This window comes from Syngnathus acus, chromosome 6 (genome assembly GCF_901709675.1).
Source record: "Syngnathus acus chromosome 6, fSynAcu1.2, whole genome shotgun sequence".
Classification (NCBI taxonomy): domain Eukaryota; kingdom Metazoa; phylum Chordata; class Actinopteri; order Syngnathiformes; family Syngnathidae; genus Syngnathus; species Syngnathus acus.
Window position 1 is genome coordinate 5,642,761 of NC_051092.1, and position 27,817 is coordinate 5,670,577.

The window sequence follows — 27,817 nt, forward strand, 5'->3', positions numbered from 1 at the left end:
GGGTGATAAACAAGTCCTGGCTGTTGCTCTCCTCCCACTGAGTGTTGTTATCTTGAAGTTGAGACTGATGCTGAGCTGTTTCGCTCACAAGAGGAGCCCGCTCACAATCTGTTTCAGCGGCTTTCTTAAACTCTGTACACTCTTTTGGGAACTTGGGAGGTATAGAGGCATAATTTGGGACACAAGCGGAGTCACGTGACAAATCGAACGCCACTTTCTTTTTTCTTTGGCCTTTTTTCTTGGTGTCCTGAATTGTGGGATGAGACTTCTCCTTCCTAATAGTGCCGCTACTTCTCGGGTGAGACATGACAGATTTCGATTCTGTTGTCACTGTAGCATCGCTGCTGCCAAATATACTGTTTAAATCCGGTTTCTTTTTCTTCTTCTTTTTCTTCTCTTTCTTCGATTGCTTTTTCTTCAGGATGATGCCATTTGAGTTTAAGGGTATGTCGTTTTTTCTTTCTGACCCAGTTTTGTCCTTCTTTGTTTCCCATTTAATTCCCCTAGGTGAAAGCAGGGACTCCCAAAAGTAGTGAATCTCATTCGACATGGCTCTATAAAACAGAAAGGAACACCCAAGTTCATTGATTTGAACAAGGACAGAGGCCACAACATAATCATTAAAGAATATTACTATCAGTTTGTTGAAGCATTGAATGATGCAGCAACAAGTTAGGTTGCACCATGTTAATGTTTAATTAATATCGCTTAACAGTACAATCAATGCATTAAGAAGAGGTTAACCCGTCACGGGTAGAAATAATGAGTCTACTTAAAAGGAAACAAAAGCATAAAATTAGTCAACTGCAGCGAACGTTCGGGAATGATTCTGCGCGCTGTTTAATTTAAAAACTTAAAACAAAACAAAAACGAGAACTCGACGCAGGTTAGTCAACGCAATACTGTACGTAAAAGACGGTCACATTTCCCTTGTTGTAAACCGTTTTCGAGAAGTTTCTTTTACTCTTCTGTAACGCATTCGTTTTACTAGCATCATTTGTCCATATTATAATGTTTATGGGTGTCAAAATGACTACTATACCTGAATATTTCGCAGAAAGTAAAGTTGAAGTCAACATCAATAGGCACCGCCGATGCCGATATCTGGTGTTGCATTCATGAACGTAAGGTAATTTACCCTTTTTAATCCGCTTGCTTCGTCCAATTTTCAACAGTATGTCTTGCAACTTGTGGAAATCTGATCACAAGTATGATTAATTATTCCACCAGTAGTTGTAATTTCAAGCAGCCAGGGTAGGTGGCAGTGATGTATATTGTGCATTTATGGTCAAATCTCTCCCAGAGGTAAATCATGATCAAAGTCATCAAGTTATCCCACCAAATTTAAAATTGAAAAGAATTGTCAAGGTTTGCAAATAAGGGCCATGTTTTGCAAGATTCGTGAAGACGAATGTCCATCAAATGCTATTGGGATTAAAGAGAGAAGAGGTATTGTAGATTTTTCATCGTTTAAGTTTTGCAGAATGTGCCGAGCTCAGAAAAATGTTGTGCTTTGTTTAGGTGTGCTTTGGGTTGTACATTTCGTGCACTCCAAGAATGTAGCAATGACATACCAAAGAGTACAGGCTGGCTGGTGGTATGGCAATAGGCCCCTCTCAAGTATACATCTCTCTCTCTCTCTCTCTCTCTCTCTCTCTCTCTCTCTCTCTCTCTCTCTCTCTCTCTCTCTCTCTCTCTCTCTCTCTCATTCACTTTCTGTTTGCTGATTTTTGCTCATATGTTTTGTAAAATAAATTGTCAAAATCATCCTTTGATGATCTTGTGATATGCGCAATCAGGGCGTAACAATAAATGCGTTGGTCCAAAAAGATGATGACATAAAAGCAGAAAGCATTTGATCTCGATACAAACCTGGAAGTTTGAATTTAAGTAAACAGTGTATTACTTTTTCAAATGTGTTTGCTTGGACTGTTGAAATACTTTATGCCTCCAATTAAACAGGAGACATGTTCACCCCTTAAAATGGGATTATAGATTGCATGTTTTTAAATTGATGTTAGAAAAAATAATTAAAAACAAAGGAATACAATTAAAATGCAAATTCCAGTCTATTTCTGATGAGGTGAGAATTTTAGCCTCTCTTATGTGGTGTCTGGTGTCAAGTGAAACAACAGGGGGTTGCCTTTAGAAGAAGGGCAAGCCAGTGCTGTTCCAGGAAAAGCGGGAGTAATTAAACCCCTGTGATGCTCATGAGCTCACTCACCGTTAAATAGGACCCTTCAACTTAAATCGTAAATCCTGCAAATCACAAGATTAATTAATTAATCAATTGGAAGTTCATTTTATGATGGGATACAAACTATTATAATCCATTTTTAAAAAACAGATATACGGGCCACGTGTTAACAGAACCTTTGTGTCATGACATTACCTCTCACTGCTTCGACTAATTTGAAAAAACTCATACCCTGGTGGTTATATGACCAAAGTAAGTTGTGGGGGCTTCCTTCACTTTTTCTATCCACATCTGTCATCCTTGAGATACTTGCTGAAAACAGAGTGCAGTGACACCTGAGCACAAAAGCCCGATGGACATATTCCTGGTATTAAAAAAATAGATCTATTAATACAAAAAGCATAAAAAAATACTCGATTTACACTGATTCGTTATATCTTTCATAACCCTAAATAAAGTGTATTACATATTAATGTGTGCCGTTATCTTCACATCCAACATTAAATTTCTTTAACACATACAACAAACAGAAACTCCCCAGTTGTGGAATTGTTTCTGCGTTGTAACGTTAAGCCCGAAGCTTCTTATTACCTGGCAAAATTTTGAGTGCAAATATCTTTGGACAGTGAGGTTATTTAAAAGCATTAACATAAAACTATGTAGCATTAATATTATAACGGTTATGTTGAGATGTATCATGTTTGACTTTAGTTATTGATTATTAAAAGTAAACTTGATTTTAATTTGGTGAGAAAATAATAATAATGCAGTGGAATATGTTCTGTGTTGCCAATAAAATACGTGATGAGAGATTTGAAATGTGAAAATAACTTAAATGTTAGCTCTTTTCAACAAGAGATAAAACTATCTGAATCACTTACATGATACACACAAACACACACACGCACGCACACGGACACACTTATCACCGTTTCTAAAGATCTACAGGATTACCGACTGACGCCACCAGCAAACCGCTCTATACTCTTTCATTCAGAACATATTCTCTGACGTCAGATCAGTGTAAAAGCTCCTTTTTTGGGAAGCACACTCTTTAAACAATGCTAATTCTTGAGTAAAGACTCAATGTAACCAAGGAGACTTGCAAATGGTCAACGGCAGTCATAAATCTATCCAATTGTGGCAACTATTGTGGTGCGGAAGGTTAAGAGTCAGATAAAAAGGTCAGATGTGAACAAATTGAAATGGCAAGACCACGTGGGAGAAAAATAAACAATTTTAACATTATTGCAGAAGTTTAAGAATTTGTGTGACAAAATAAAATGCATGAAAAAAACATCACATAGTATCTTTACAAGTATCATTGAGTTAAGTTGGATGTTTGCCTCTCAAATGCATGCATCGCTATAAAAGATTGGAATTTTTGTGTCTTTGGTGTGTGGAGTGGTATTTTGGTTTGGTATGAGGAAGGTGAAAGAAGTCCAAAGCGAAAAGGAGGTGTTGTCATTCCTCTCCAGCCACCACCAGTGGTGTGACATCATCAGCGCTAATGACGACAAGTCATCAATGGCTGGCCCAACTGGCTATAAAAGCAACTCCAGTCCAGAGCTTATTTCATCAAGTGATAGCCACCATCAACCCAACTAGAATTGAACTATGATTGTATTCGCCTAATACATTGAAGACTCAGGATAGGCCACATCAGGTATGTTGAACTCATTCGATCTAATAAATGGGAATTTGCAGTAGGCCAATATCAGCATTTTGACATGTACTGTTTATAATATTACATACAGTAACATACATTTGAGTTGGTGTGTGTTGATTTGTGATTTTTAACATTATCTTCCTTTTTAAAAGGTCATCAAGTTATAGTTCATCATGAGAGGTTTTCAGTGCCAAGCCCTCTTCATCTCACTGTGCGTTTTGCACCTCTTCGTTGTCACAGAAGGGCGCCCCCTCAGGTAAGTAGCAGTAGCTTTAACTGCCCCGTTTCTAAATGTATTTGTACTCAAAATACAATATACATGTTGTCCAGGAAAAGGACAGTAAGTGAGGTCCAGCTCATGCACAACCTCGGGGAGCACAGGGAGGTGCAAGAGCGCCGCGACTGGCTGCAGTTGAGGCTCCGGGGCATCCATACCGCCCCGCGCCACAGCCAATTGGAGGCGGGCCGGCCGAGGAGGAGGTTGCTTCCCGACGAGCTGCCCGAATTGATCGGCCTGACAACGGAGGAACTCCAGGAAGCCATAAAAATATTTGAGAATCTCCTTAACGCCACACAACCAGAGTCTGAGGATTTCACTTGACAGTCTACTGCAACAATTCCAGTTTTTTTTTTTTTATTCCCCTACTTGGATACTTTTCGATAAAAGTTATTTTTCTAAATGTATGTGCTATTTTGTAGTTATATTTATTAAATTGTTATTTAAGAACTGACTAATTTGTTCACTGAGGAGCAAAGACTTGAGTAGGCACTTTATTCTTTTTTTTTTCCATCTATTTATTTGCAAAATGAAAAACGAACAATGTAATATTACCATTGCACTTACTGGCACTTGGAGATTGTTGTCAACATAAATCAAAATTTGCGTTTCAGCAAAATGTGTGGTTGTGTATGTATTTGTTGTTTTGAAAATGCAGTTGCTCGTGTATTATTGCGTCAAGGGGGATGGAGGGGGACTGCAACAGAATGTCCAACGCGAGAAGTCATGAATCGTCCGTGATGTCACGCGAGAGTTTAGCTCGGCGACCACAACAAAGAAGCCACAGGCAAATGTAGTCCATAGCAACCCAAGCTTAAAAACCAATCTAACGAAATTGACCAGAGGTGGTTTCTTACCCGGAATGAAAGTTCGCTTCTGGAATTTACACGTTAAGGTAAAGAAAATATTAACTTTTTACCCGACCTAACCTTAACAATTTAAAATGTCTGAGCAGGTAAGGCTTGTATGAAAATCATGAAGCGGAAATATGTAGAAAACGGTATTGCCTTCAGAGGTTACTATGTTCAGTTATGTGGCTCAAAGTAATAAGAATACGCTTAAGAGTCTCTACATATTTTGAGCACATTTTGTGACAGTGATGCGTCACTTCCGGTGCAACGAGTGTTGCCGGAAGTGGTGTCCCGGCAGTACGTGAAAATGTAATCCATTCCTTAAATCAATGGAAATTCATGGTGATTATTATTATTTTAATACTTATTTTTGTTCAGGGTCATTGGAACTGTTTCTCTGCACTCAAAATAAAGCAATAATCTCAGATCTTACATATAGGAAATGATCAGACTGACTTTTTTGTCATTTGCAAGTGAACTCGATCCTAAATGCTTCAAGTACAAAGTGACTTTACACACAATCAATCTACTCTTAATATAAACCAATACCAAAATGAATACGATTTAAATTAGTAGATGATCCAGCATCTCCAGCTGTCAACAGAAGTCCCACAACAACTTGCTTTTGCCAGTACGTGTGCAAGCCCTTACAGAAAAAAGTCGAAGAAAATAAAACGTGCATGCACAATTCTTTAAACCTGCGGGTTATCTTTCCTGCACACACAAGGAAGGCAAATTTACTTCTATAAATACTGTCAAAGGCATTATTTGAGGAGGCCTTGTTGCTTGTGTAAGGGTGGAGATGCACACGGTGATTTTTGTTAATTGGTTGATTGAGAATTCCAAATTTTGCTTTATTTTCTTGTTTCAATGTGAAACGTCAAACTAATCATTTAAATTATCGGTTCCGATGAATAATGCAGTGCATTTTAAAGCTAGTCCTAATCGTTTCCTGCTTGAATTTCCACACATCCAGACAAGTTGACTGAAAAAGTTACTGTACATCTATTCAAGTTTGCTGCATGTAAGACCACTCCAATGGGGTTTTTGTTTGATGTCTGGCAAGAAGCCAGACTGGCCACCACTCATTTGCAGGACACATCGGCAAACACGCTTTTGGAATGTGGCTGTATAAAACCAAAGCAGACACCATGCAAATAGCACACAAAAAAAAGCACGAGTTATGATTCTTAGCCAGAATCTTTTGAGTGTGTGGCAAACATACCAACCACATGCTATGTCGTAGTGCCCTACTTGATTTACTGTACTCAGATTTTATGGTCCCCTATCCCATTTTGAGAATTTTAGAGTCTTGAGCAGCGATTGTCAACTGGACAAGGTGGGGCCCAAATAAGTCGTAAAAGGAAAGGCGATGCTCAGTTTACAGCAGTTCATGACATTTCAAAGTGGTTTGTGGGGTGTGTGTGCGTGTGGTTCTGCAACAGACAGAAATACAGCACATAAGTCAACGCTCAACTTCTGACGTCACACAACACTAGTAAACGGCACATATTACACAACTAACTGCGCGTAACGGTTCCATAAATGAAATAATCTCGGCAACACACCCAACATAAGTCATCGAGACAACAAAATACATTTGCTGGCGACCGTTAGTCGCCGTGGCGCTGCGTAACGGCTACTCGTACGATGCGAGGAAAACTTAAAGGAGCGTGCCGAAGCTATCAATCAAACGGTGCACACACGAAACAAACCGCGTTCAGACAAATGGCACAATAGTAGACAGTAGTGACAATGAAATGTATATACTCACTTTGTGTCAAAGACGCACAAGATCACAGCAACACACTCAGTCGATACCAGCAACTTTTAACTTACCGCTGCGCACAAGCGCCAACAATCGCGATAAGCTGATGTAACTCACGCGAGACTTAAGGCGCGGTGACGTAACTGTCCAACATGTTAACATCAACATAGGAACTTTTCTAACAGTTTCTCCATTTTCTGTTATCTCATCTCTTATTTTCTTCTCTTTTCTTTCTTACCGCTATTTTTTATTTTTCTTCTTCGTGCTACCGCTATTTTTATTTTTATTCTTCGTGACAGGGGTTCGCTTTGGCCTGGGGAGTTAAGTTCAGCATTCGCTTTAAAGATATCTGGCGCCATCTAGCGTTGTGAATGGGTATAATGTCTAGACCCCGAATATAAGACGACCTCCACTTTTTCAGTCTTATTTCAATGCAAAAAACACCGTCTTATATTCGGGCCAATACGGTATATATTCCTACTCAGGACTTCCATATATAGAGTGTAAATTCTGTAACTGTCGACTCATTCATTCATTCATTCATTCATTCATTCATTCATTCGTTCGTTCGTTCGTTCGTTCGTTCGTTAATTCGTTCGTTCATTCATTTATTTGTTTGTTTATTAATTAAGTTGTCATTTTACTTCTTTCCGTCGGTGTTGAGATTTGATCAACATTTACAACACCGTTGCTCGCACGAGGCATAGAGAAGTGGGCGTTTACGAGCGGCACCTGAAGGCAGCATTGCTGCGATTCAGTCAAGCACGCGGCCATTCACAGTTTAAGCTCTTTTCTGAGGCTCCGAATCACTCGTCGATGCACGCTATCCCTTTTCTTGATGTAGGACAGGTTCGAAGGTGTGGGACGAGGGGGTTGCGTTTTGCGTGAGCGCTTCAAGTCAAGTTTGTGAAATGATGTCGATGAAGTTGGAAAGTAATGAGCAAGGATGCTGAAACTGACGGCAAGCCCGTTTTGTTCGGAGGAGCGCAAGGCTTTTGTGCCGCTGTCATCCCGTGTCTCATCCCTTGCTGCTTTGTCTACTCTTGGCCCGCTGATCGGGACCGGTAGGTCTGCCTGCTTTTAGCTTTGTCATTGACTTAACCGGTACTTTGCTTAGTCTCCTTTTGCCTTGCTTTTGGGTATTGTATCGTTAATCAGCTCGACAAGACACGCACTGACTGCCACATCTGACTTTTTTTTTTTTTTTTTTAATACCCGTTTATGGATCTTAATCAATACAAATGTTATACATCAAAATCATCTTTTGAAAAATTCCACATTTTTGTTCATTGTGGTCAGCGATTTTTTTTTTTTTTTTACGTGTCTTTACAGTTTTATTGCTGGTGGTACTGCTTTTGTCCATCAGTCTGTGTCAGCAGCCACTAAATAATTGATGGGACCCTCACCCCCCGAGTCTTTTACCTCTTGCTTTTAATAGATAGCCACGACAGCCTGTATCTTTGTCATGGTTAAGTCGTTTTTGATATTAAGAATCTAACCCTTTACATCCCCCCCACCCACGTGGCTCAAGGCCATTGAACCTAGTCAGCAAGATGAGGTATAACTAAAAACAGAAAGGTATCTTCTGCTTTCTAACAGGAAGCTCTTTGAGAGCAACTGAACAGCAAGAGAAACCTTTCCTGCTATACATGCACATATTTTAGTCAGAAGATGACAGAAGTAGCTTTCACATATGACATATTTATATCACATCATCAGTTCCTTTGTTCACATCACCATATTGGTCTGGCTGCTCGGCTGTCTGCCAGCTTGGCTGATTTTGTTTTCATTATCCAATTTTGGCCAGCAATTGCAATCTCCTCTGAGATTATCCTTCAATATTCAGGGTAGCAAGAGAGTGAGTGCATTTTCTGTTGTTGGGCACAGGAGGTTGTCTCATCTGTAAAATGTTACCTGCAGAGCCGTAATCTGTTGTTGTGACCCTTTTCTTCAAGGACGTTTCTGTGCTTCAAAAACCTTAAAAAAAATGCTAATCATGGTAGAGTATTATATTTATTTGAATGTTATCCTATTGTATTGTGTTTACATATCTCAAGCATTACTAATCAGGAGCCAATCAACCTTGTCTGGATATTGTGTAGCAGAAAAGACACGAGTTGAACGAACTCAAGATGGCATGCCATATAATGTCTGGGTCTCCTTTTGTGATATGATGCGCTAATGAGTCACCTTCTCCCCGACTCATAGAATTTGACATGTACTGCACCTATTTCTAATCTACCTGATACTGGAAAGACATACTTGACAACTCGCAAAGAAAAGCATTAAATGCACATTGGAACAGATTTAGATTTTTGCCAATATACTATTATAGGTTGATAATACAGTAATCCCTCGCTATATATCGCGCTTCATTTAGCGCGGCTTCAGTACATCGCGGACCCCCCAAAATAATAATAAATTTAAAATAAAAATTCAAAATTGAGGAATTATGGCACGAAAGTTGCCCGCACGCCAGCAGAAGGTTAGAAAAAAATAATAAATGCTCATAAAGGCTACAAGACCATCTCCCAGCAGCTTGATGTTTCTGTGACTACAGTTACATGTATTATTCAGAAATTCGAGATCAACGGGACTGTAGCTAACCTCGCTGTATGTGGCTGTGGCAGGAAAATAGATGAGACAAATGGAAGAGACAGGTAAGATGAATGGTAACAAAAGAGCTCAGAACAACCACTAAAGAAATTAAAGGTGAACTCCAAGGTCAAGTTACATCAGGGTGTATTCACACCAGAAAAGTCATTTGGCCTGTTTGCTCCCATTATGCAGAAAAAGAAACCTGGAAATAGAGAAAAAGATGCATTTCCTACGTGCATATATATGCCGTTTTATTCTGGCTGCAAAATACTAATTTTGAGTGTCAATGCAGGTTTGCGAAGATATGTTTCAACATTTTGGAACAGTTTTAGTGAATACGGCAGCTTGTTAAGCTTAAAAAGTGACATGTATCCTGTATTTGATGCAGCTCAGCAGTGATTTGTATTCAGACCTGTAGCGAACAGCACCGAGTCCGCTTTGCTAGCCTAGTTTGGTGAGTGGTCACATCAAGCACATTATTCCATTGTGTTTTACTTCTTTTGAAGTTTTAGCCATACTATTGTTTCAGTACCGGTTTTGAAGTACTAGATATTGGTATCATGACAATATTCATCACTGCATCTTAAGGTGTCGCTTTTGTTGGTGTTCTGCTCCTGCAGAGTTCACATGAAACATCGATGGGTTCTTGCCGTGTTCTGCTGCATTCCAAATATGATTAATATTCTTGATTTGCCGCAGTTCTGCGCTTTAGAGACTCAGTGACCTGTTTTCCGATACCACTTTCTGTTGGGGCATACATTTTTAATTATTTGTAATTCTGCCCTGCTTTGAACTCATGAAACAACATCAACCGAAACTTTGAGCGTGTGATTGTGTGACTGAAGATCATAATATGCTATCAATGCATTTTCATTCAACTCTATTGCTTTCTGTATGTGTTGCTTTCCGAATAACAGGCAGTGCGGTGTGTCAGTGTTGGACTGCGAGCAGCAGCAACAGCAGAGGTGGGCCGGAACCATGAGTCTGAATGGCGCTGGTGCCACCAGTGATGCGTGCGGCGGGGTGAGAGCAGCAACTGAATGTTACCGGGAGCAGCGGCGGCGCTCCAGTGACCGTTCACGTGATTCGTCCCACGAGAGAGGAGAGAATCAGCTCACCCCCTGTATTCGGAACGTAACATCGCCCACTCGGCAGCACGGTGAATACACATTTTCATTAAGGAGTCCATTTTAATCTAATTGTAATTGCTATTTTCCCCTTCAATATTGCAATTTAGAATTAACATGAAATGATTTTTCCAAGGTCTTCTTACCATGCATTTTTAGACAAACACAAAATTCAGATTCAAGATTCAAGAGTTTTTATTCACAAGAAGTGAATTCATCTGTATTACAATCAACCATGCTAGATTCATTACACGGATGTTTCGGTTTTATAGATTGGGCTTACGTTCAAATAAAGGCAAAAGAACCATGACTTAGTACAAAAGATAGTTTATCTACTTCAATTAGATTTGTTATTTACTAAACAATTGGACTTGTGGTCTTTAAGCACCCACTATGTCAACTTGACAATATTCTACATAGCACTGGTGTGCAATGCATGAATTGCACTTTAAGCACTGAATTTATCTCGACACTCTACCAATAAATAAATATTGCCCCACAGTGTCAGGTGTTAAGGCCGGATGTTAGTCGTAAAAATAACACTAAAGCGTATTCACACCCTTAACTTTGATGACTTGAATAATGAGGAGAGTACTGCGGAGGAAAATTCAGAGGTGAGTCATGCCACGTAAATGAATCTCTTACCAGCAAGGTAGCTGTAACCGAACATGCTTTTTACACAAAACTCAGTCAAGGCGGGATAATATTCTAACGACGTGCACGTTTACACACCCACACAATAGTAGGATGACCACGAAATGTAGCCCGCTTTCCAGTACTTGTCAGCTAATCAAATTTAATTGATTAGCCATGACAGAAATCTGTGTACTGCTTTCCCATTGACATAACAACAGTATGCATCACATTGTTGTCTTTGCTGGTACCATCCTTTTGTATCACACACACGTACACACACGCACACTCGCAAGAAAATAAACAAAACACTTATGTTAATCTTCTAGATCAAGAATGAAAGATCAAGAAATGTTTCATCATGGGCCATATTGTAATTATGGTTGCCCTCAGATAGCCAGTTATGACTGTGAGCCCATAAAATAATATCAAAACAAATGCTAGTAATTAACTTCAAAATGAAAACCATTACATGTGATTGCAAGAAAAAAATGAAATGTAAATGTCTATGAGCACATAAAATGTTATATTTTTGTTGCAGTCCTGATTTGGGAATTCTCATTTTTTTCTCGGTGCATCTCAACTTTTTTGTATCATGCTCTGTCAAGAACTGTTGCGTGATGAGTCAAAAATTTGAAGTGATCTTGGTTAATGGGGAAAAGTGATATTCCAATTCTCTTTCAAAAGTGACAGCTGCAAAACAATTGATAGTTTTGAGGCTCAGCTGGCCAAGGCGGTGGGACTATGAACCTCTCCAAATGCAAACATTGTTCATTATAAGCAGTCCAAATTAATTTCTAGGTCCCACGTTTATTCATGAACCAAACAAACGAGTTGAGCTATTTTTTTCCTTCAGACCGAGAACGTGGTGATGGCGGCTCATCCTCCAGATCCTCCAGTCCACGTCCCCCACGGGTTTCTCTTCCCTGTTCAAACATTGGAGGCGCTCTGTTTGCGGGACACGTGCCACGGTCCTTTGGTACTGCTGTTGGTGACCACCACCCCAAGACCCTCAGCCAAGGATCATGTGATATGATCTATGTGTATGACCTCAGCAGTAAAGAGGTTCATCGTGGCGGTCTGCGAGTCGGAGAGCGAGTGACTCTTATTGTGGATAATACGAGATTTGTGGTGGATCCGGCCATCTTCACAGCTCAACCCAACACCATGCTTGGCAGGTAAAAACTAAAATGTTAACTGTTTCTCTCACATCAGAAACTTGAATTCAGCAGTATGATGTCATCGTAACGTTATCTGCGGTAGGTCATTTTCTTTTCAGGATCTCAGACTGGACCTGTGTTAAATGGACAAATATTGTTTTGTTTTAGGTGTTATTCATGCAACCACATGGGGTGTGAAGCAAATACAGTCTGGCCCATTGCTGGTCTCAAGCCTGGATAAATGAGGAAGGTTGTGTCAGGAAGGGCATCCGACGTAAAACAAGCCAACCAAAACATGCAGACAACAAATCGATTTTCCATACCGGATCGGTCGTGGCCCGGGTTAACAACGTCCGCCACCGACGCTATTGCCCAACAGGGTGCCGGTGAAATTGGGATTCTGCTGGGCGAAGACCAAGAAGAGGAGGAGAATGTGTTCACAGACAGAGGGAGAAGATTAAAACCAGAAGGGTGGAAGTGAGAGTTGGGACTTTGAATCTTGGTCGCATGATTGGTAAAGAGAGAGCTGGCTGACATGATGGAGAGGAGAAAGGCAGACATATCGTGTGTGCAAGAAACCAAGTGCAAGGGAAGTAATGTCTAGGAGTGATGCCAGTGGAGAGTTTCTTACCAGATTCTTCAATAAAATCTAAAGTGAGAGGATGACTGAGGAGTGAAGAAGTGTGCAGGGTTCCTATTTTTAAGAATGTGAAAGAACTGCAGTCACCACAGTGACATAAAGTTGATCAGCCACAGCATGAAGTTATGGGAAAGAGTAATAAAAGTGAGGCTTAGAAAACAAGTGAAGATCTGTGAGCACCAATATAGTTTCATGCCGAGAAAGAACTACTGAGGCATTGTTTGCTCTGAGAATACTGATGTTTGACTGATGAGGTTTAGAGGGCAGAAGGAGTTACATTGTGTGTTTGTAGAGTTCGAGAAATCTTATGACCGGGTACCAAGGGAAGAGTTGTGGTATTGTATGAGGAAGTCTGGACTTGCAGAGAACTATGTGATGGGAGTGGAGGACATGTACAGGGATAGTGTGACAGCGATGAGATGTGCGATAGGAATGACAGATCCATTCAAGGTGGAGGTGGGATCACACCAAGGATCATCTCTGAATCCTTTCTTGTTCGCAGTGGTGATGGACAGGTTGACAGATGCGATCAGACAGGAATCTCCACGGACTATGATGTTTGCAGATGACCGTGATCTGGAGTGAGAGTAGAGAGCAGGTTGAGTCGTGCCTCGAGAGATGGCGCTATACTCTGGAGAGCGGGGAAATGAAAGTCAGTAGAAGCATGACTGAGGACACGTGTGTGAATGGGAGTGAGCCTGGTGGAATAGTGCAGTTATGACCGGTGTAGTGTAGAGGTGTTAAAGTACACGAGTTTAAAAACTTAAATCGATTAATTGACAGCAAACCGATTATCACATTAATTGCCTTGTATTTTAATAATCAAGGAATCGTTTAGTAAATACATGTTTTAACTAAAGATTGTCTAAATCTTCTGATTTCAGACTTTGACAAGTGGTGATTTTCTGATTTCTCTAGTCTAGTCCTTCATGAGAGCAGACTGATTCGTCGTTTAGGTTTAATCCAAATAAGACACCTGCTTTTGCTTTGTAAAAAATAAATAACCATCAATCTTTGTGTAATGTTGCTTCACTGTTGTTTAGTTGATGCTTAACTGCTAAACAATGCCAAATAAATAAGAATATTTGTTCAATAAGCACTAATCAGGGGAAAATATGTTTTTTATACACTAATGAAATGGTGTCTGATTATTGGATTAATTGATGAAATAATCGATATACTAATCGATCAAAATATTCAATAAAGCACCAACCCATCAAAAAGTGTGTCCATGATGGTCCATCTACAAACATTACAAAAACAATGTGTGATCTCCATTTGTTCATTCCGTTATTGTGGGGGTTTCTTTCATTTACAGAGAAGCAGCAACAGTTTTGTCAGTGTGTATTGATTTCAAAAGCTTTGTTTTTCTTCCACATCTCTTTTCAGGATGTTTGGCTCAGGGCGAGACAACAATTTCACTAGGCCCAATGAAAAAGGAGAGTTTGAAGTCGCTGATGGTATCAGCTCCACTGTGTTTCGAGCCATTTTGGTAAGAACTCCCTGACAGTTTTACACTTGATGCATTTTCTTTTTGTCCTTTTCTCACTTGTTACATCCCTTTCCCTATGCCCATTATCCCTCCTCGGTCAAACTTGTCTTCCTCCCCTCTCCTGCTTTAATTCAGTGACTGTCCACTGTTGCGTTACACCTACAGGAGCTTTAATGACATTCTAAATTAAAATACATTAGGGTTGCAATTATACACATATCATCATGTATCAAATTGTTCAATACTATTGTCAAGAACCGCAACCTGGTTCACCAGATGAAAGGAAGCTTGATATTTGCGATGCTGTGTTTGCCAACACGCTAGTTGCAGATGATGGAATGTACGTGGCGTTCTCGCTCAGTTAATTTACATGAATGAGAGTTGTCCTGCTACCCCTTGGTGTCAAAATGTACAATGCTGAACTGGAGTTTGAGTGGTGAGTCGGGAGGCGCTGTTAAGCAGATAGGCATAACACCAGAAACAAGTTCGGGGGGAAAAAAATCGGTTCAATTAGATTTATAAGATGATTAAAACTAAAATTGGCACACTGGTTCGAAAATAGCTGTTGGTGTTTTTCTAGCACGTCAAGTTTTTTTCTCAACAGTTAACCTTTTTGATGAGCAAAATTTTACTAGCTGTAGTAAAAATAGTAAGAAACACGGATTATGATTGGACTCATCTACAGCTACATGGCAACTTCTTTGGGACACAATTGGGACAGTGGGGTAAAAGGCATGTGCAACTCCCAATCGATCAGTACTATTAGTAACTGCAAATAGAAAGATGGTTTTTATCCGAACTTTGTAACCATATCGTTCTGAGTTCTATTTTGTTTTATGTTGTTTAGTTCTCAAAGGTTGTAACTATTCCGTCTTAGTGTTTTATTTACACTTACTGTATATACATTTATTTATTTTTAAGAAAAAGGATATCATTTTGCTCAAAAACCTGCTCCAAATGTTTATGACCTGGCTTAAAAACAAAAGACAATTACACATTGTATATTTAAAACAACTACACCGATTACACTAGGTTAATGCCAACATGTGATGGGAAACACCATAAGCACACGAGCTAACAATTAGCATTTATGTGGCAATGTTATTACTCTTCAAGTAACAGATATCTAAAAACAAACGGTGCAGCAACACAGGTAAACTAATATTATAATGTATATTATTGTATACTTATATATTGCATATATTGTTTATTCTCTTCGAAGAACCACCTCTATTATTGCTGTATTGCTGGGATTGAGACTTTACTCGTCCTTTTTAAGTGTCCAGTTCCCAGAGATGTGTATTAATTGAGGACAGGAAGAAAAAAATATGGGTTTCTTTGTTTTCTTTTTTTTTTTTTTTTTTTTTTAGAAAAAGGTAAATTACCATCCTCTGTCAACATGTTTATGGCTAAAATAACGGGCGAGCATAACCTGATGTAGCAACAGGACTGAACGTCAACTGATTTCAATTAAAGTGGTGGTCTGACAGTTCTTTTGATGCATATAATGAAGAGACAATTGGATGAAGTAGGAATGTTATCAAAATGGTTTCCGTCGCAGTCGACGGCAATTCCTCTTACATTTGAGACAGGCTGCAGGCAGGCATGAAGAGGTGGGAAAGTGCAGCAGGGAGTGTGACGACAGCAGCTTTCTCCTCTTTACCCATTATATCCGCCTCCCACCCTCAGTCTCCCTCTTCACTGCCTATGATGCTGCCAGATTTTTACGTTGGTCAGCACTCCACCCCCTGCCCCCATCTATTTCCCACACACATTCTCTCGCTCCCTCCCTCCCTCCCATGCTGCCTCTGTGAGTTGAAGCAGCAGCATCAATAATGGCGTCTTGTTTCCCATCCTCCATGTGTGTCTGTGAGTGAACGCCCGCCTCTCTGCTCACTTATTCACTTGTGTGCATGACGCTGAAAATGGCAGGATTACTACAAATCGGGGATAATCCGCTGCCCTGACGGCATTTCCATTCCTGAGCTGAGGGAGGCATGTGACTACCTGTGTATCTCCTTCGACTACAGCACCATCAAATGCAGAGACCTCAGTGAGTACTAGGCACTGTTCACACTGTGTGGAACTGCATGCACGCTAATGTACAACTTGCTTTTGTTGGTGCGCCGCTTTTGGTAAGTGCCGTTGCCATCTTCGATGAATGCATTTGATTTAACTTGGCTTTAATCGTACTCTACAGCGCCTGACTTTACAAACACGTTTGCATGAATGTTGCAATGGACATCACTACTTGAATCTGCAAGTTAATACGTAGTGTAGTACGGTGCTGCTGTTGCCGTTTTGCATGCACTCATGTTTGCGTTTAGACTTTGTGCGTCCTTGTTTGGCAGTGTGTGGGAGGGACAGTTTCTACTCGTGGCTTCTCCTGTGTGTCTATGTGTGTGTGTTGGTGGTCTAACTAGGTCATGATTAGCTGGGAGATTTACAGCGTTTTATTATAAGGCACAGCAGAAACCCACACGAGCAGGTCCGGTTCTCAAAGCACCATTCTATTTGAATGAACTTTCTGCTCATTAGTATGACGTTAAGCGGCGTTAATCGAACATCAATCAACTCCGGTTAGATATCTGATGGAAATGTTAACCCATTCAACACTGAATTATATACAGAGATGAGTCTTACATCATACTGTTGAATAGTGATCCCACAGTGTCAGACTTTAGTTCATTGAAATGGCCCCGTGAGTATTTGGCACTATCGATACTGGCGAGAAGTCAAACAGGCAACAGTTACAACATGTTGTCAATAAGGAGATGACTCAACATCATCCAACTCTACTGTCCTCCTCTGTGTGGAACAACATCATGCAACTCCTTTTTTTTTTTCTCCGATCAATAATAAACAGCTGAAAGTGACAGGGAAGTACTAATCCTTGTCAAATTGTATGACTATTCAAATGGGTTCAGTGATTAATTTAAATGCATGTGTTCATTCCCCACTGTGTCACTCTGGAGAATGAATTGAAATCATTCAATTTGGATGCAGGAAATGACAACATTGCATATGCCGTATGATAATGAAATTCTAACACACTGCCCTGTTTACACTTCAGACTAGGATTCAAAATGTTCTTCCCAGTGTACAGTTGTCACTGAACATAAGCAAAATATATGAGCATTAACAAAAACCTAAATATTGAGTACCCCAGCAATATAGTCTTGGAGTGGTTCTGCTATTCAGTTAGATACAAATACATTGACGTTTCACTTAAGCTTGAAACGCAACTCTATTTTCTTGAAAGTTAAAAGCATTTTTGATTCTCTACAGAAATAGATCCTTACTTACTTCAAATTTAAAGGTTCATCCGTTGAAGATCAGTGTCTCATTTAAAACCCAATTTGAGACTGATGGCTCCAGATAAGGCTCTCGGTCAACAGGGTGGGATGTATGAAACCATAAAAATTTTTTTTCACTGAGATTTAAATAATTCAGTGACATCCAGGCTTTTATTCCCTCTAGGCAGGACATAATTGGTCTTAAGGAGAATGCATCCTTTTTGCTCAGCGAGACATAGATTTGACTGTCATCCACATAGCAGTGGAAGGAGAAGTTAACCAGTGCCTCACCGTGTGGCCCTACATCAAATTTTAGTTACTATAAATGTATTATTATCAATCATTTAAAATATCTCAGCTGTATTTGTATATGTATTTTATTTTGCTATATTTTACAGGTTGGCATTCCAAGTGAGAATCTGTTCTCAATTGTCTTCCTTCTAAATTTCCTTCTAAAATATTGAGGGGAAAAATGCTCTCATATATTTCTTTCACAACAAATCGATGTATGTGACTGTATAATTTGTTACTATGATAGCGACAAGAATTTCACTTAAAACACACTTTAATTTCGACTCACTCTCCCTTTCAAAAGTGTTGGATCAGCTGAGCCGATTGCTTTTAATTTTGCTGTCGAATGACAGCATTTAGGTTATCTATAAATAACAGCCGTAATAAATAATAAACAAAGAAAATAGTGCAGAATAATGTCGACTCATTTTCATCATTGAATTTGATGTGTTTGCACTAATAAAAGATATGGTGGTAATTTTCGAACGCTTGAACCATTTTCTGTTCATTACTGCCTCAAAAACATGATATCAAAATCAATACAACTAGACTGGTTGTCTGTCTCTGTGTAGAGTTTTGAAACATGTTACTGACAAACATTTCATTTGTTGTCCCCTTAGGTGCCCTGATGCATGAGTTGTCAAACGACGGGGCCAGGCGTCAGTTTGAGTGTTACCTGGAGGAGATGGTGCTACCGCTGATGGTGGCCAGCGCACAGAGCGGAGAGAGAGAGTGCCACGTTGTGGTGCTGACCGATGATGATGTGGTGGACTGGGATGAAGAGTACCCTCCGCAAATGGGAGAGGAGTACTCTCAGAGTAAGACTTGACTTGTTGAATAATTCTATGAACAAGGGTATGTTTATATTAGACCAAACAAAAATGTTGTTTTAAAGACAAGCCAGGCCCGTACTGTACTTGTGCTTTAGCTGCTTGCCCTTCCTGGTCTTTTCATGAACCATCCTTTGAATACCTTTAATCACTTGAAAACTTGGACCGACTTTTTCATGCTATTGAATTGAAAAGGTGTGTCCACATTTTTGAGTGGCACTCAGTGCCTGCATGTGCATGTTGGTTTTTACAGCGTGGTTCGGAAAGGAGTGGAAATTGCAGCGTATCTTGTGAGACGATATTATCATGGTATTTTGCAATGGTAACAATAACGTGATACGCTGAAGAAAATAAGCTACAATTTATCACTATATGTAAATAAAGAAAAAGAAACATTGTTAAATTCACATACTATTTATCAAATAACATCTTTTGAACATACGCTTTTTTGTAGTATTTCCATACGTTAAAATTCTAATGTAACAGATCAATTGTTTAAGCTGATCTTTGGAAGAGATGTGAGTCCCCTATGTCGGCTTCTCTAAGCTTTTAATAATAAATGAAAGAACATATTTACACAATACCATCAGCAGTGACATGATTGGAAGCATGAGGGAGCCTGCAAAAACAACATTGATGTCGCCTTGGTTCGAATTTGAATGCTAACACAAATGGTTTATAATGGTAATGACGTGAGCAAGTTATATGGTAGGCCTACTTTGGAAACCTTCCATGATATCATTGATATTATTGAAGTTGTTGTTCTAGTGTTTAACAAATATATTTACTCATCAGTCTTTAGATTTTATGTTAAACAAAGGCTAAACCAAAATGACCTGTAAATGTCTCTTTGTAAATGAACAGTTATCTACAGCACCAAACTGTACCGCTTCTTCAAATACATTGAAAACCGAGACGTGGCCAAGTTGGTGTTGAAGGACAGAGGACTGAAGAAGATCCGATTGGGAATAGAAGGTATTTTTCCAATGATGTTTTACATACAATGCAAAGCAGGAGACTGCACTCATTTATTTACATGCATCATAGTTGTTATGGTTATAGAGTGAAGAAAAAATGAAATAACATAAAAAAAAGGACAATCCAGGACATTGTAGTTGGATTTGCTTGTTGACGTGACAGAAAAAGAAATCATCTGAAGCGAAGTGAAATACAGGACTTTCAAACTACTTTTAGGGTTTCTAAGAATAGGGTTTCTAACTCGGCTTTCAAAACTAGGGTTAGGGTTTCCGACCAGGGTTTCCAAGGAGTTTTGCCATTGCTAATTAGGGTTTCAAACTAGGGTTAGGGTTTCCGACTAGGGTTTTAAACCAAGGTTAGGGTTACGAACTAGGTTTTAAAGCTAGGCTTAAGGTTTCCAACGAGGCTTTCAAACTACTTTTAGGGTTTCTAAGATTAGGGTTTCTAACTAGGCTTTCAAAACTAGGGTTAGGGTTTTCGACTAGGGTTTCCAAAGTTAGGGTTAGAGTTAGGATTAGGGTTGGGGTTAGGGTTTCTAACTAGGATTTCAAAACTAGGGTTAGGGTTAGAGTTAGGGTTAGGGTTACTAACTAGGCTTTCAAAACTAGAGTTAGGGTTAGGGTTTCTAACTAGGCTTTCAAAACTAGGGTTAGGGTTTCCGACTAGGGTTTCCAAGGAGTTTTGCCATCGCTAATTAGGGTTTCAAACTAGGCTCAGGGTTTCCGACTAGGGTTTTAAACCAAGGTTAGGGTTTCAAACTGGGTTTTAAAGCTAGGTTTAGGGTTTCCAACGAGGCTTTCAAACTACTTTTAGGGTTTCTAAGATTAGGGTTTCTAACTAGGCTTTCAAAACTAGGGTTAGGGTTTTCGACTAGGGTTTCCAAAGTTAGGGTTAGAGTTAGGATTAGGGTTGGGGTTAGGGTTTCTAACTAGGCTTTCAAAACTAGGGTTAGGGTTAGGGTTAGAGTTAGGGTTAGGGTTAGGGTTACTAACTAGGCTTTCAAAACTAGAGTCAGGGTTAGGGTTTCTAACTAGGCTTTCAAAACTAGGGTTAGGGTTTCCGACTAGGGTTTCCAAGGAGTTTTGCCATCGCTAATTAGGGTTTCAAACTAGGCTCAGGGTTTCCGACTAGGGTTTTAAACCAAGGTTAGGGTTTCAAACTGGGTTTTAAAGCTAGGCTTAGGGTTTCCAACGAGGCTTTCAAACTACTTTTAGGGTTTCTAAGATTAGGGTTTCTAACTAGGCTTTCAAAACTAGGGTTAGGGTTTTCGACTAGGGTTTCCAAAGTTAGGGTTAGAGTTAGGATTAGGGTTGGGGTTAGGGTTTCTAACTAGGCTTTCAAAACTAGGGTTAGGGTTAGAGTTATGGTTAGGGTTAGAGTTAGGGTTACTAACTAGGCTTTCAAAACTAGAGTTAGGGTTAGGGTTTCTAACCAGGCTTTCAAAACTAGGGTTAGGGTTTCCGACTAGGGTTTCCAAGGAGTTTTGCCATCGCTAATTAGGGTTTCAAACTAGGCTCAGGGTTTCCGACTAGGGTTTTAAACCAAGGTTAGGGTTTCAAACTGGGTTTTAAAGCTAGGCTTAGGGTTTCCAATGAGGGTTTCAAACTACTTTTAGGGTTTCTAAGATTAGGGTTTCTAATTAGGCTTTCAAAACTAGGGTTAGGGTTTCCGACCAGGGTTTCCAAGGAGTTTTGCCATCGCTAATTAGGGTTTCAAACTAGGGTTAGGGTTTCCGACTAGGGTTTTAAACCAAGGTTAGGGTTACAAACTAGGTTTTAAAGCTAGGCTTAAGGTTTCCAACGAGGCTTTCAAACTACTTTTAGGGTTTCTAAGATTAGGGTTTCTAACTAGGCTTTCAAAACTAGGGTTAGGGTTTTCGACTAGGGTTTCCAAAGTTAGGGTTAGAGTTAGGATTAGGGTTGGGGTTAGGGTTTCTAACTAGGCTTTCAAAACTAGGGTTAGGGTTAGAGTTAGGGTTAGAGTTAGAGTTAGTTAGGGTTAGGGTTACTAACTAGGCTTTCAAAACTAGAGTTAGGGTTAGGGTTTCTAACTAGGCTTTCAAAACTAGGGTTAGGGTTTCCGACTAGGGTTTCCAAGGAGTTTTGCCATCGCTAATTAGGGTTTCAAACTAGGCTCAGGGTTTCCGACTAGGGTTTTAAACCAAGGTTAGGGTTTCAAACTGGGTTTTAAAGCTAGGCTTAGGGTTTCCAACGAGGCTTTCAAACTACTTTTACGGTTTCTAAGATTAGGGTTTCTAACTAGGCTTTCAAAACTAGGGTTAGGGTTTTCGACTAGGGTTTCCAAAGTTAGGGTTAGAGTTAGGATTAGGGTTGGGGTTAGGGTTTCTAACTAGGCTTTCAAAACTAGGGTTAGGGTTAGAGTTAGGGTTAGAGTTAGGGTTAGGGTTAGGGTTACTAACTAGGCTTTCAAAACTAGAGTTAGGGTTAGGGTTTCTAACTAGGCTTTCAAAACTAGGGTTAGGGTTTCCGACTAGGGTTTCCAAGGAGTTTTGCCATCGCTAATTAGGGTTTCAAACTAGGCTCAGGGTTTCCGACTAGGGTTTTAAACCAAGGTTAGGGTTTCAAACTGGGTTTTAAAGCTAGGTTTAGGGTTTCCAACGAGGCTTTCAAACTACTTTTAGGGTTTCTAAGATTAGGGTTTCTAACTAGGCTTTCAAAACTAGGGTTAGGGTTTTCGACTAGGGTTTCCAAAGTTAGGGTTAGAGTTAGGATTAGGGTTGGGGTTAGGGTTTCTAACTAGGCTTTCAAAACTAGGGTTAGGGTTAGGGTTAGAGTTAGGGTTAGGGTTAGGGTTACTAACTAGGCTTTCAAAACTAGAGTCAGGGTTAGGGTTTCTAACTAGGCTTTCAAAACTAGGGTTAGGGTTTCCGACTAGGGTTTCCAAGGAGTTTTGCCATCGCTAATTAGGGTTTCAAACTAGGCTCAGGGTTTCCGACTAGGGTTTTAAACCAAGGTTAGGGTTTCAAACTGGGTTTTAAAGCTAGGCTTAGGGTTTCCAACGAGGCTTTCAAACTACTTTTAGGGTTTCTAAGATTAGGGTTTCTAACTAGGCTTTCAAAACTAGGGTTAGGGTTTTCGACTAGGGTTTCCAAAGTTAGGGTTAGAGTTAGGATTAGGGTTGGGGTTAGGGTTTCTAACTAGGCTTTCAAAACTAGGGTTAGGGTTAGAGTTATGGTTAGGGTTAGAGTTAGGGTTACTAACTAGGCTTTCAAAACTAGAGTTAGGGTTAGGGTTTCTAACCAGGCTTTCAAAACTAGGGTTAGGGTTTCCGACTAGGGTTTCCAAGGAGTTTTGCCATCGCTAATTAGGGTTTCAAACTAGGCTCAGGGTTTCCGACTAGGGTTTTAAACCAAGGTTAGGGTTTCAAACTGGGTTTTAAAGCTAGGCTTAGGGTTTCCAATGAGGGTTTCAAACTACTTTTAGGGTTTCTAAGATTAGGGTTTCTAATTAGGCTTTCAAAACTAGGGTTAGGGTTTCCGACCAGGGTTTCCAAGGAGTTTTGCCATCGCTAATTAGGGTTTCAAACTAGGGTTAGGGTTTCCGACTAGGGTTTTAAACCAAGGTTAGGGTTACAAACTAGGTTTTAAAGCTAGGCTTAAGGTTTCCAACGAGGCTTTCAAACTACTTTTAGGGTTTCTAAGATTAGGGTTTCTAACTAGGCTTTCAAAACTAGGGTTAGGGTTTTCGACTAGGGTTTCCAAAGTTAGGGTTAGAGTTAGGATTAGGGTTGGGGTTAGGGTTTCTAACTAGGCTTTCAAAACTAGGGTTAGGGTTAGAGTTAGGGTTAGAGTTAGAGTTAGTTAGGGTTAGGGTTACTAACTAGGCTTTCAAAACTAGAGTTAGGGTTAGGGTTTCTAACTAGGCTTTCAAAACTAGGGTTAGGGTTTCCGACTAGGGTTTCCAAGGAGTTTTGCCATCGCTAATTAGGGTTTCAAACTAGGCTCAGGGTTTCCGACTAGGGTTTTAAACCAAGGTTAGGGTTTCAAACTGGGTTTTAAAGCTAGGCTTAGGGTTTCCAACGAGGCTTTCAAACTACTTTTAGGGTTTCTAAGATTAGGGTTTCTAACTAGGCTTTCAAAACTAGGGTTAGGGTTTTCGACTAGGGTTTCCAAAGTTAGGGTTAGAGTTAGGATTAGGGTTGGGGTTAGGGTTTCTAACTAGGCTTTCAAAACTAGGGTTAGGGTTAGAGTTAGGGTTAGAGTTAGGGTTAGGGTTACTAACTAGGCTTTCAAAACTAGAGTTAGGGTTAGGGTTTCTAACTAGGCTTTCAAAACTAGGGTTAGGGTTTCCGACTAGGGTTTCCAAGGAGTTTTGCCATCGCTAATTAGGGTTTCAAACTAGGCTCAGGGTTTCCGACTAGGGTTTTAAACCAAGGTTAGGGTTTCAAACTGGGTTTTAAAGCTAGGCTTAGGGTTTCCTATGAGGGTTTCAAACTACTTTTAGGGTTTCTAAGATTAGGGTTTCTAATTAGGCTTTCAAAACTAGGGTTAGGGTTTCCGACCAGGGTTTCCAAGGAGTTTTGCCATCGCTAATTAGGGTTTCAAACTAGGGTTAGGGTTTCCGACTAGGGTTTTAAACCAAGGTTAGGGTTACAAACTAGGTTTTAAAGCTAGGCTTAAGGTTTCCAACGAGGCTTTCAAACTACTTTTAGGGTTTCTAAGATTAGGGTTTCTAACTAGGCTTTCAAAACTAGGGTTAGGGTTTTCGACTAGGGTTTCCAAAGTTAGGGTTAGAGTTAGGATTAGGGTTGGGGTTAGGGTTTCTAACTAGGCTTTCAAAACTAGGGTTAGAGTTAGGGTTAGAGTTAGTTAGGGTTAGGGTTACTAACTAGGCTTTCAAAACTAGAGTTAGGGTTAGGGTTTCTAACTAGGCTTTCAAAACTAGGGTTAGGGTTTCCGACTAGGGTTTCCAAGGAGTTTTGCCATCGCTAATTAGGGTTTCAAACTAGGCTCAGGGTTTCCGACTAGGGTTTTAAACCAAGGTTAGGGTTTCAAACTGGGTTTTAAAGCTAGGCTTAGGGTTTCCAACGAGGCTTTCAAACTACTTTTAGGGTTTCTAAGATTAGGGTTTCTAACTAGGCTTTCAAAACTAGGGTTAGGGTTTTCGACTAGGGTTTCCAAAGTTAGGGTTAGAGTTAGGATTAGGGTTGGGGTTAGGGTTTCTAACTAGGCTTTCAAAACTAGGGTTAGGGTTAGAGTTAGGGTTAGAGTTAGGGTTAGGGTTACTAACTAGGCTTTCAAAACTAGAGTTAGGGTTAGGGTTTCTAACTAGGCTTTCAAAACTAGGGTTAGGGTTTCCGACTAGGGTTTCCAAGGAGTTTTGCCATAGCTAATTAGGGTTTCAAACTAGGCTCAGGGTTTCCGACTAGGGTTTTAAACCAAGGTTAGGGTTTCAAACTGGGTTTTAAAGCTAGGCTTAGGGTTTCCAATGAGGGTTTCAAACTACTTTTAGGGTTTCTAAGATTAGGGTTTCTAACTAGGCTTTCAAAACTAGGGTTAGGGTTTCCGACCAGGGTTTCCAAGGAGTTTAGCCATCGCTAATTAGGGTTTCAAACTAGGGTTAGGGTTTCCGACTAGGGTTTTAAACCAAGGTTAGGGTTACAAACTAGGTTTTAAAGCTAGGTTTAAGGTTTCCAACGAGGCTTTCAAACTACTTTTAGGGTTTCTAAGATTTTTAGAGATTATCCAGCTATTGTTTCCCAAAATGTCTTGAATGAACCTGAAAACTAGACCCAGGAGTTGATCTGATGCATACGAATATTTCCGTTATCTTTTAACCTCTTCTGCTTCAGGCCAAGGTTAGTATAGTTAACAAAATCATTCAAACTAATATTTTAAAACAAAAGTGCTTTTAAAAAAATAACTGAGACTATATTTCATGTCAACTAAAGATATAATTATAATGAAAATGTCATTTGTTTTTCCATACAATGGCTTTTAAGGTTAGTTTTAAACGTATCTATTTCAAATTAATATATGGCCGTAAAAAACAGTCGGGAATTATTGTTTACTTAATTACACAATAGTGACCTTAATCTGCTCCAAAACCAAATTAAAACTAGTTGAATTGAAAAACCAAACAACAAAATAAAAAACTATAATGAAAAATTACAAACTATTATATTCCTGCTCCAGGCTACCCGACCTACAAAGAAAAGGTCAAGCGGCGCCCCGGGGGTCGTCCAGAGGTCATCTACAACTACGTCCAGCGCCCTTTCATCCGCATGTCGTGGGAAAAGGAAGAAGGCAAAAGCCGTCACGTGGACTTCCAGTGCGTCAAGTCCAAGTCCACCACCAACTTGGCCGCCGCTGCCGCAGACATCCCCCAGGACCAGCTAGTGGTCATGCACCCCCCGCGTCCGCAGGTGGACGAGCTGGACGTGCCCCCGCAGCCAAATGCACACGAGCCTTCCCAACCGCTGCCGTCGGTTCTGGGCGTGGAGGGCGCAGCCTTTCAGCGAGTTCAGGACAACCAAAACCTGGTCGCTCACGTTGTGGCACCTGGCAACCCGCAACACACTCAGGCAACTTACCGCTACGAGGCCGACCCAGACCCGCCCTCGCCCTCTGCATGACACCCGCCCATACTACACAGCTCGTACAGGTCACTTTTTCCGCAGGATTTGCACCATGAGCCTTCTCAGTTTGGAGGTGACCAACGTTTGTTTGATATTATATTGTTGATTTTTTTTAGCTTTAGTGAGGCCCATTTACACTCTTAGTCCTCTCACTGGTAAGACCACATAGTTTGACGTAAAATGTCTTCTGCGAGTGTGCTCATTGACCTCACTAGGCAAGACAAGGCCACTTTTTATTCATATAGCATCACACAAGCTAGGACACAACACCTAAAAAGATTTACGAACAACAGCGTCGTGGTGATTCACAGTGTAATGTCCTCTAGTGGTATGCAGAGAAATCGCCGCCTAGTTCCATACATTTGTGTTAATCCCTAGAACATGTTTTGAAATATTAAGGCCCCATTTTTTTTAAACCTATAGGCAACACAGTTCCATCAATTCGTCATTTACTGTAAATGTTCCTCTTTCCAGGCACAGTGTTAAAGTTCAAAATTGTGCATCAAATTCGTGTGTCATTACTAGAATTGCAAATAGTCTTCACTTTTAATAATGTCTTTTTTTTTTAAATATTTGACCTGTTTTTACTCGTCTGATTTGAAAACGAGTTATTTGTCAGTTTGTTTTGTAGCTTTTACTGTATAGAATATGAGGTGCTCATACATTTATTTGGGTTGACAGTCATAATGGGCCTCCGAAAGAAGCTATCACTACAATGCGGCCCGCGAAAAAAATGAGTTTGACACCCCTGACCTAGACCCTACTAGTAGCACCAAAATGTCCACTAGTATACATCACTATTCATTTGTCTTACTTCTGTGAAGAAAGTCATTTGAATTATTTACTGAACTGCCTTGGTAGTGAGGAAGAAACGCATACTCGTACATGGACATCCAGATGCGCTAAGATCACACAATGAACGAGTTGATACAATGGCATAAGAAATTCCCTCATTGACCGGCCTGCAGTAGAAATGCAGCCCAAGTTACATCACCTCGTTGATGCTTTTGTTCAGATGTTAGGAGCACAGTGCCACAGTAAAGCACACATTGGCCTATATAAGCAACGCCCCTCTTCTACCCTCTCGTGGCTAAACATCACATTGCCTTGTCGCATCTTGGCTGCGGCTTTTTCCCTCCTGGTAGACAGATGGACAGCACATACACTGGGCTCACCCACCTTTTGTTACGTTTAGACCAAAGCCAAGTGTTTTGTCAATACAAGACTAGATACTGAAAAGACACTTCTTTATGTGGCTCCTTTTAGCTGGATCAGAAAGTGTGTACTATATATTAAATGTCATCATGATCTCTTCATTAGCAGCTTGAAAGGTTGCTAGTGATGGGAAAAATCATCTTTATATGAACCAATTGTTGTACTTTTTGACTCAGAAAGAAAGAAAGAAAGAAAGAA

General features: G+C 40.2%; 2 protein-coding genes across 3 annotated transcripts; both read left to right on the forward strand.

The window, feature by feature from the left end:
- Positions 1 to 4,039: 4,039 nt before the first annotated feature.
- On the forward strand, positions 4,040 to 4,706 carry pth1a (parathyroid hormone 1a). Its single transcript, XM_037253318.1, has 2 exons — positions 4,040 to 4,122; positions 4,197 to 4,706. The coding sequence occupies exons 1-2, from the start codon at positions 4,040 to 4,042 to the stop codon at positions 4,465 to 4,467; spliced, it is 354 nt and encodes a 117-aa protein (XP_037109213.1). The 3' UTR covers positions 4,468 to 4,706.
- Positions 4,707 to 4,896: 190 nt separating this feature from the next.
- On the forward strand, positions 4,897 to 27,817 carry LOC119124728 (BTB/POZ domain-containing protein 10-like). 2 transcript variants are annotated; one of them, XM_037254963.1, is made up of 10 exons: positions 4,897 to 5,038; positions 10,278 to 10,519; positions 11,977 to 12,298; positions 14,310 to 14,412; positions 16,345 to 16,465; positions 18,620 to 18,817; positions 19,694 to 19,804; positions 25,962 to 26,470; positions 26,586 to 26,616; positions 27,281 to 27,817. In XM_037254963.1, the coding sequence occupies exons 2-8, from the start codon at positions 10,339 to 10,341 to the stop codon at positions 26,399 to 26,401; spliced, it is 1,476 nt and encodes a 491-aa protein (XP_037110858.1). In that variant the 5' UTR covers positions 4,897 to 5,038; positions 10,278 to 10,338; the 3' UTR covers positions 26,402 to 26,470; positions 26,586 to 26,616; positions 27,281 to 27,817. The 2 variants fall into 2 exon arrangements, with proteins under 2 accessions (XP_037110858.1, XP_037110857.1); XM_037254962.1 differs by lacking the exon at positions 4,897 to 5,038 and adding an exon at positions 7,518 to 7,826.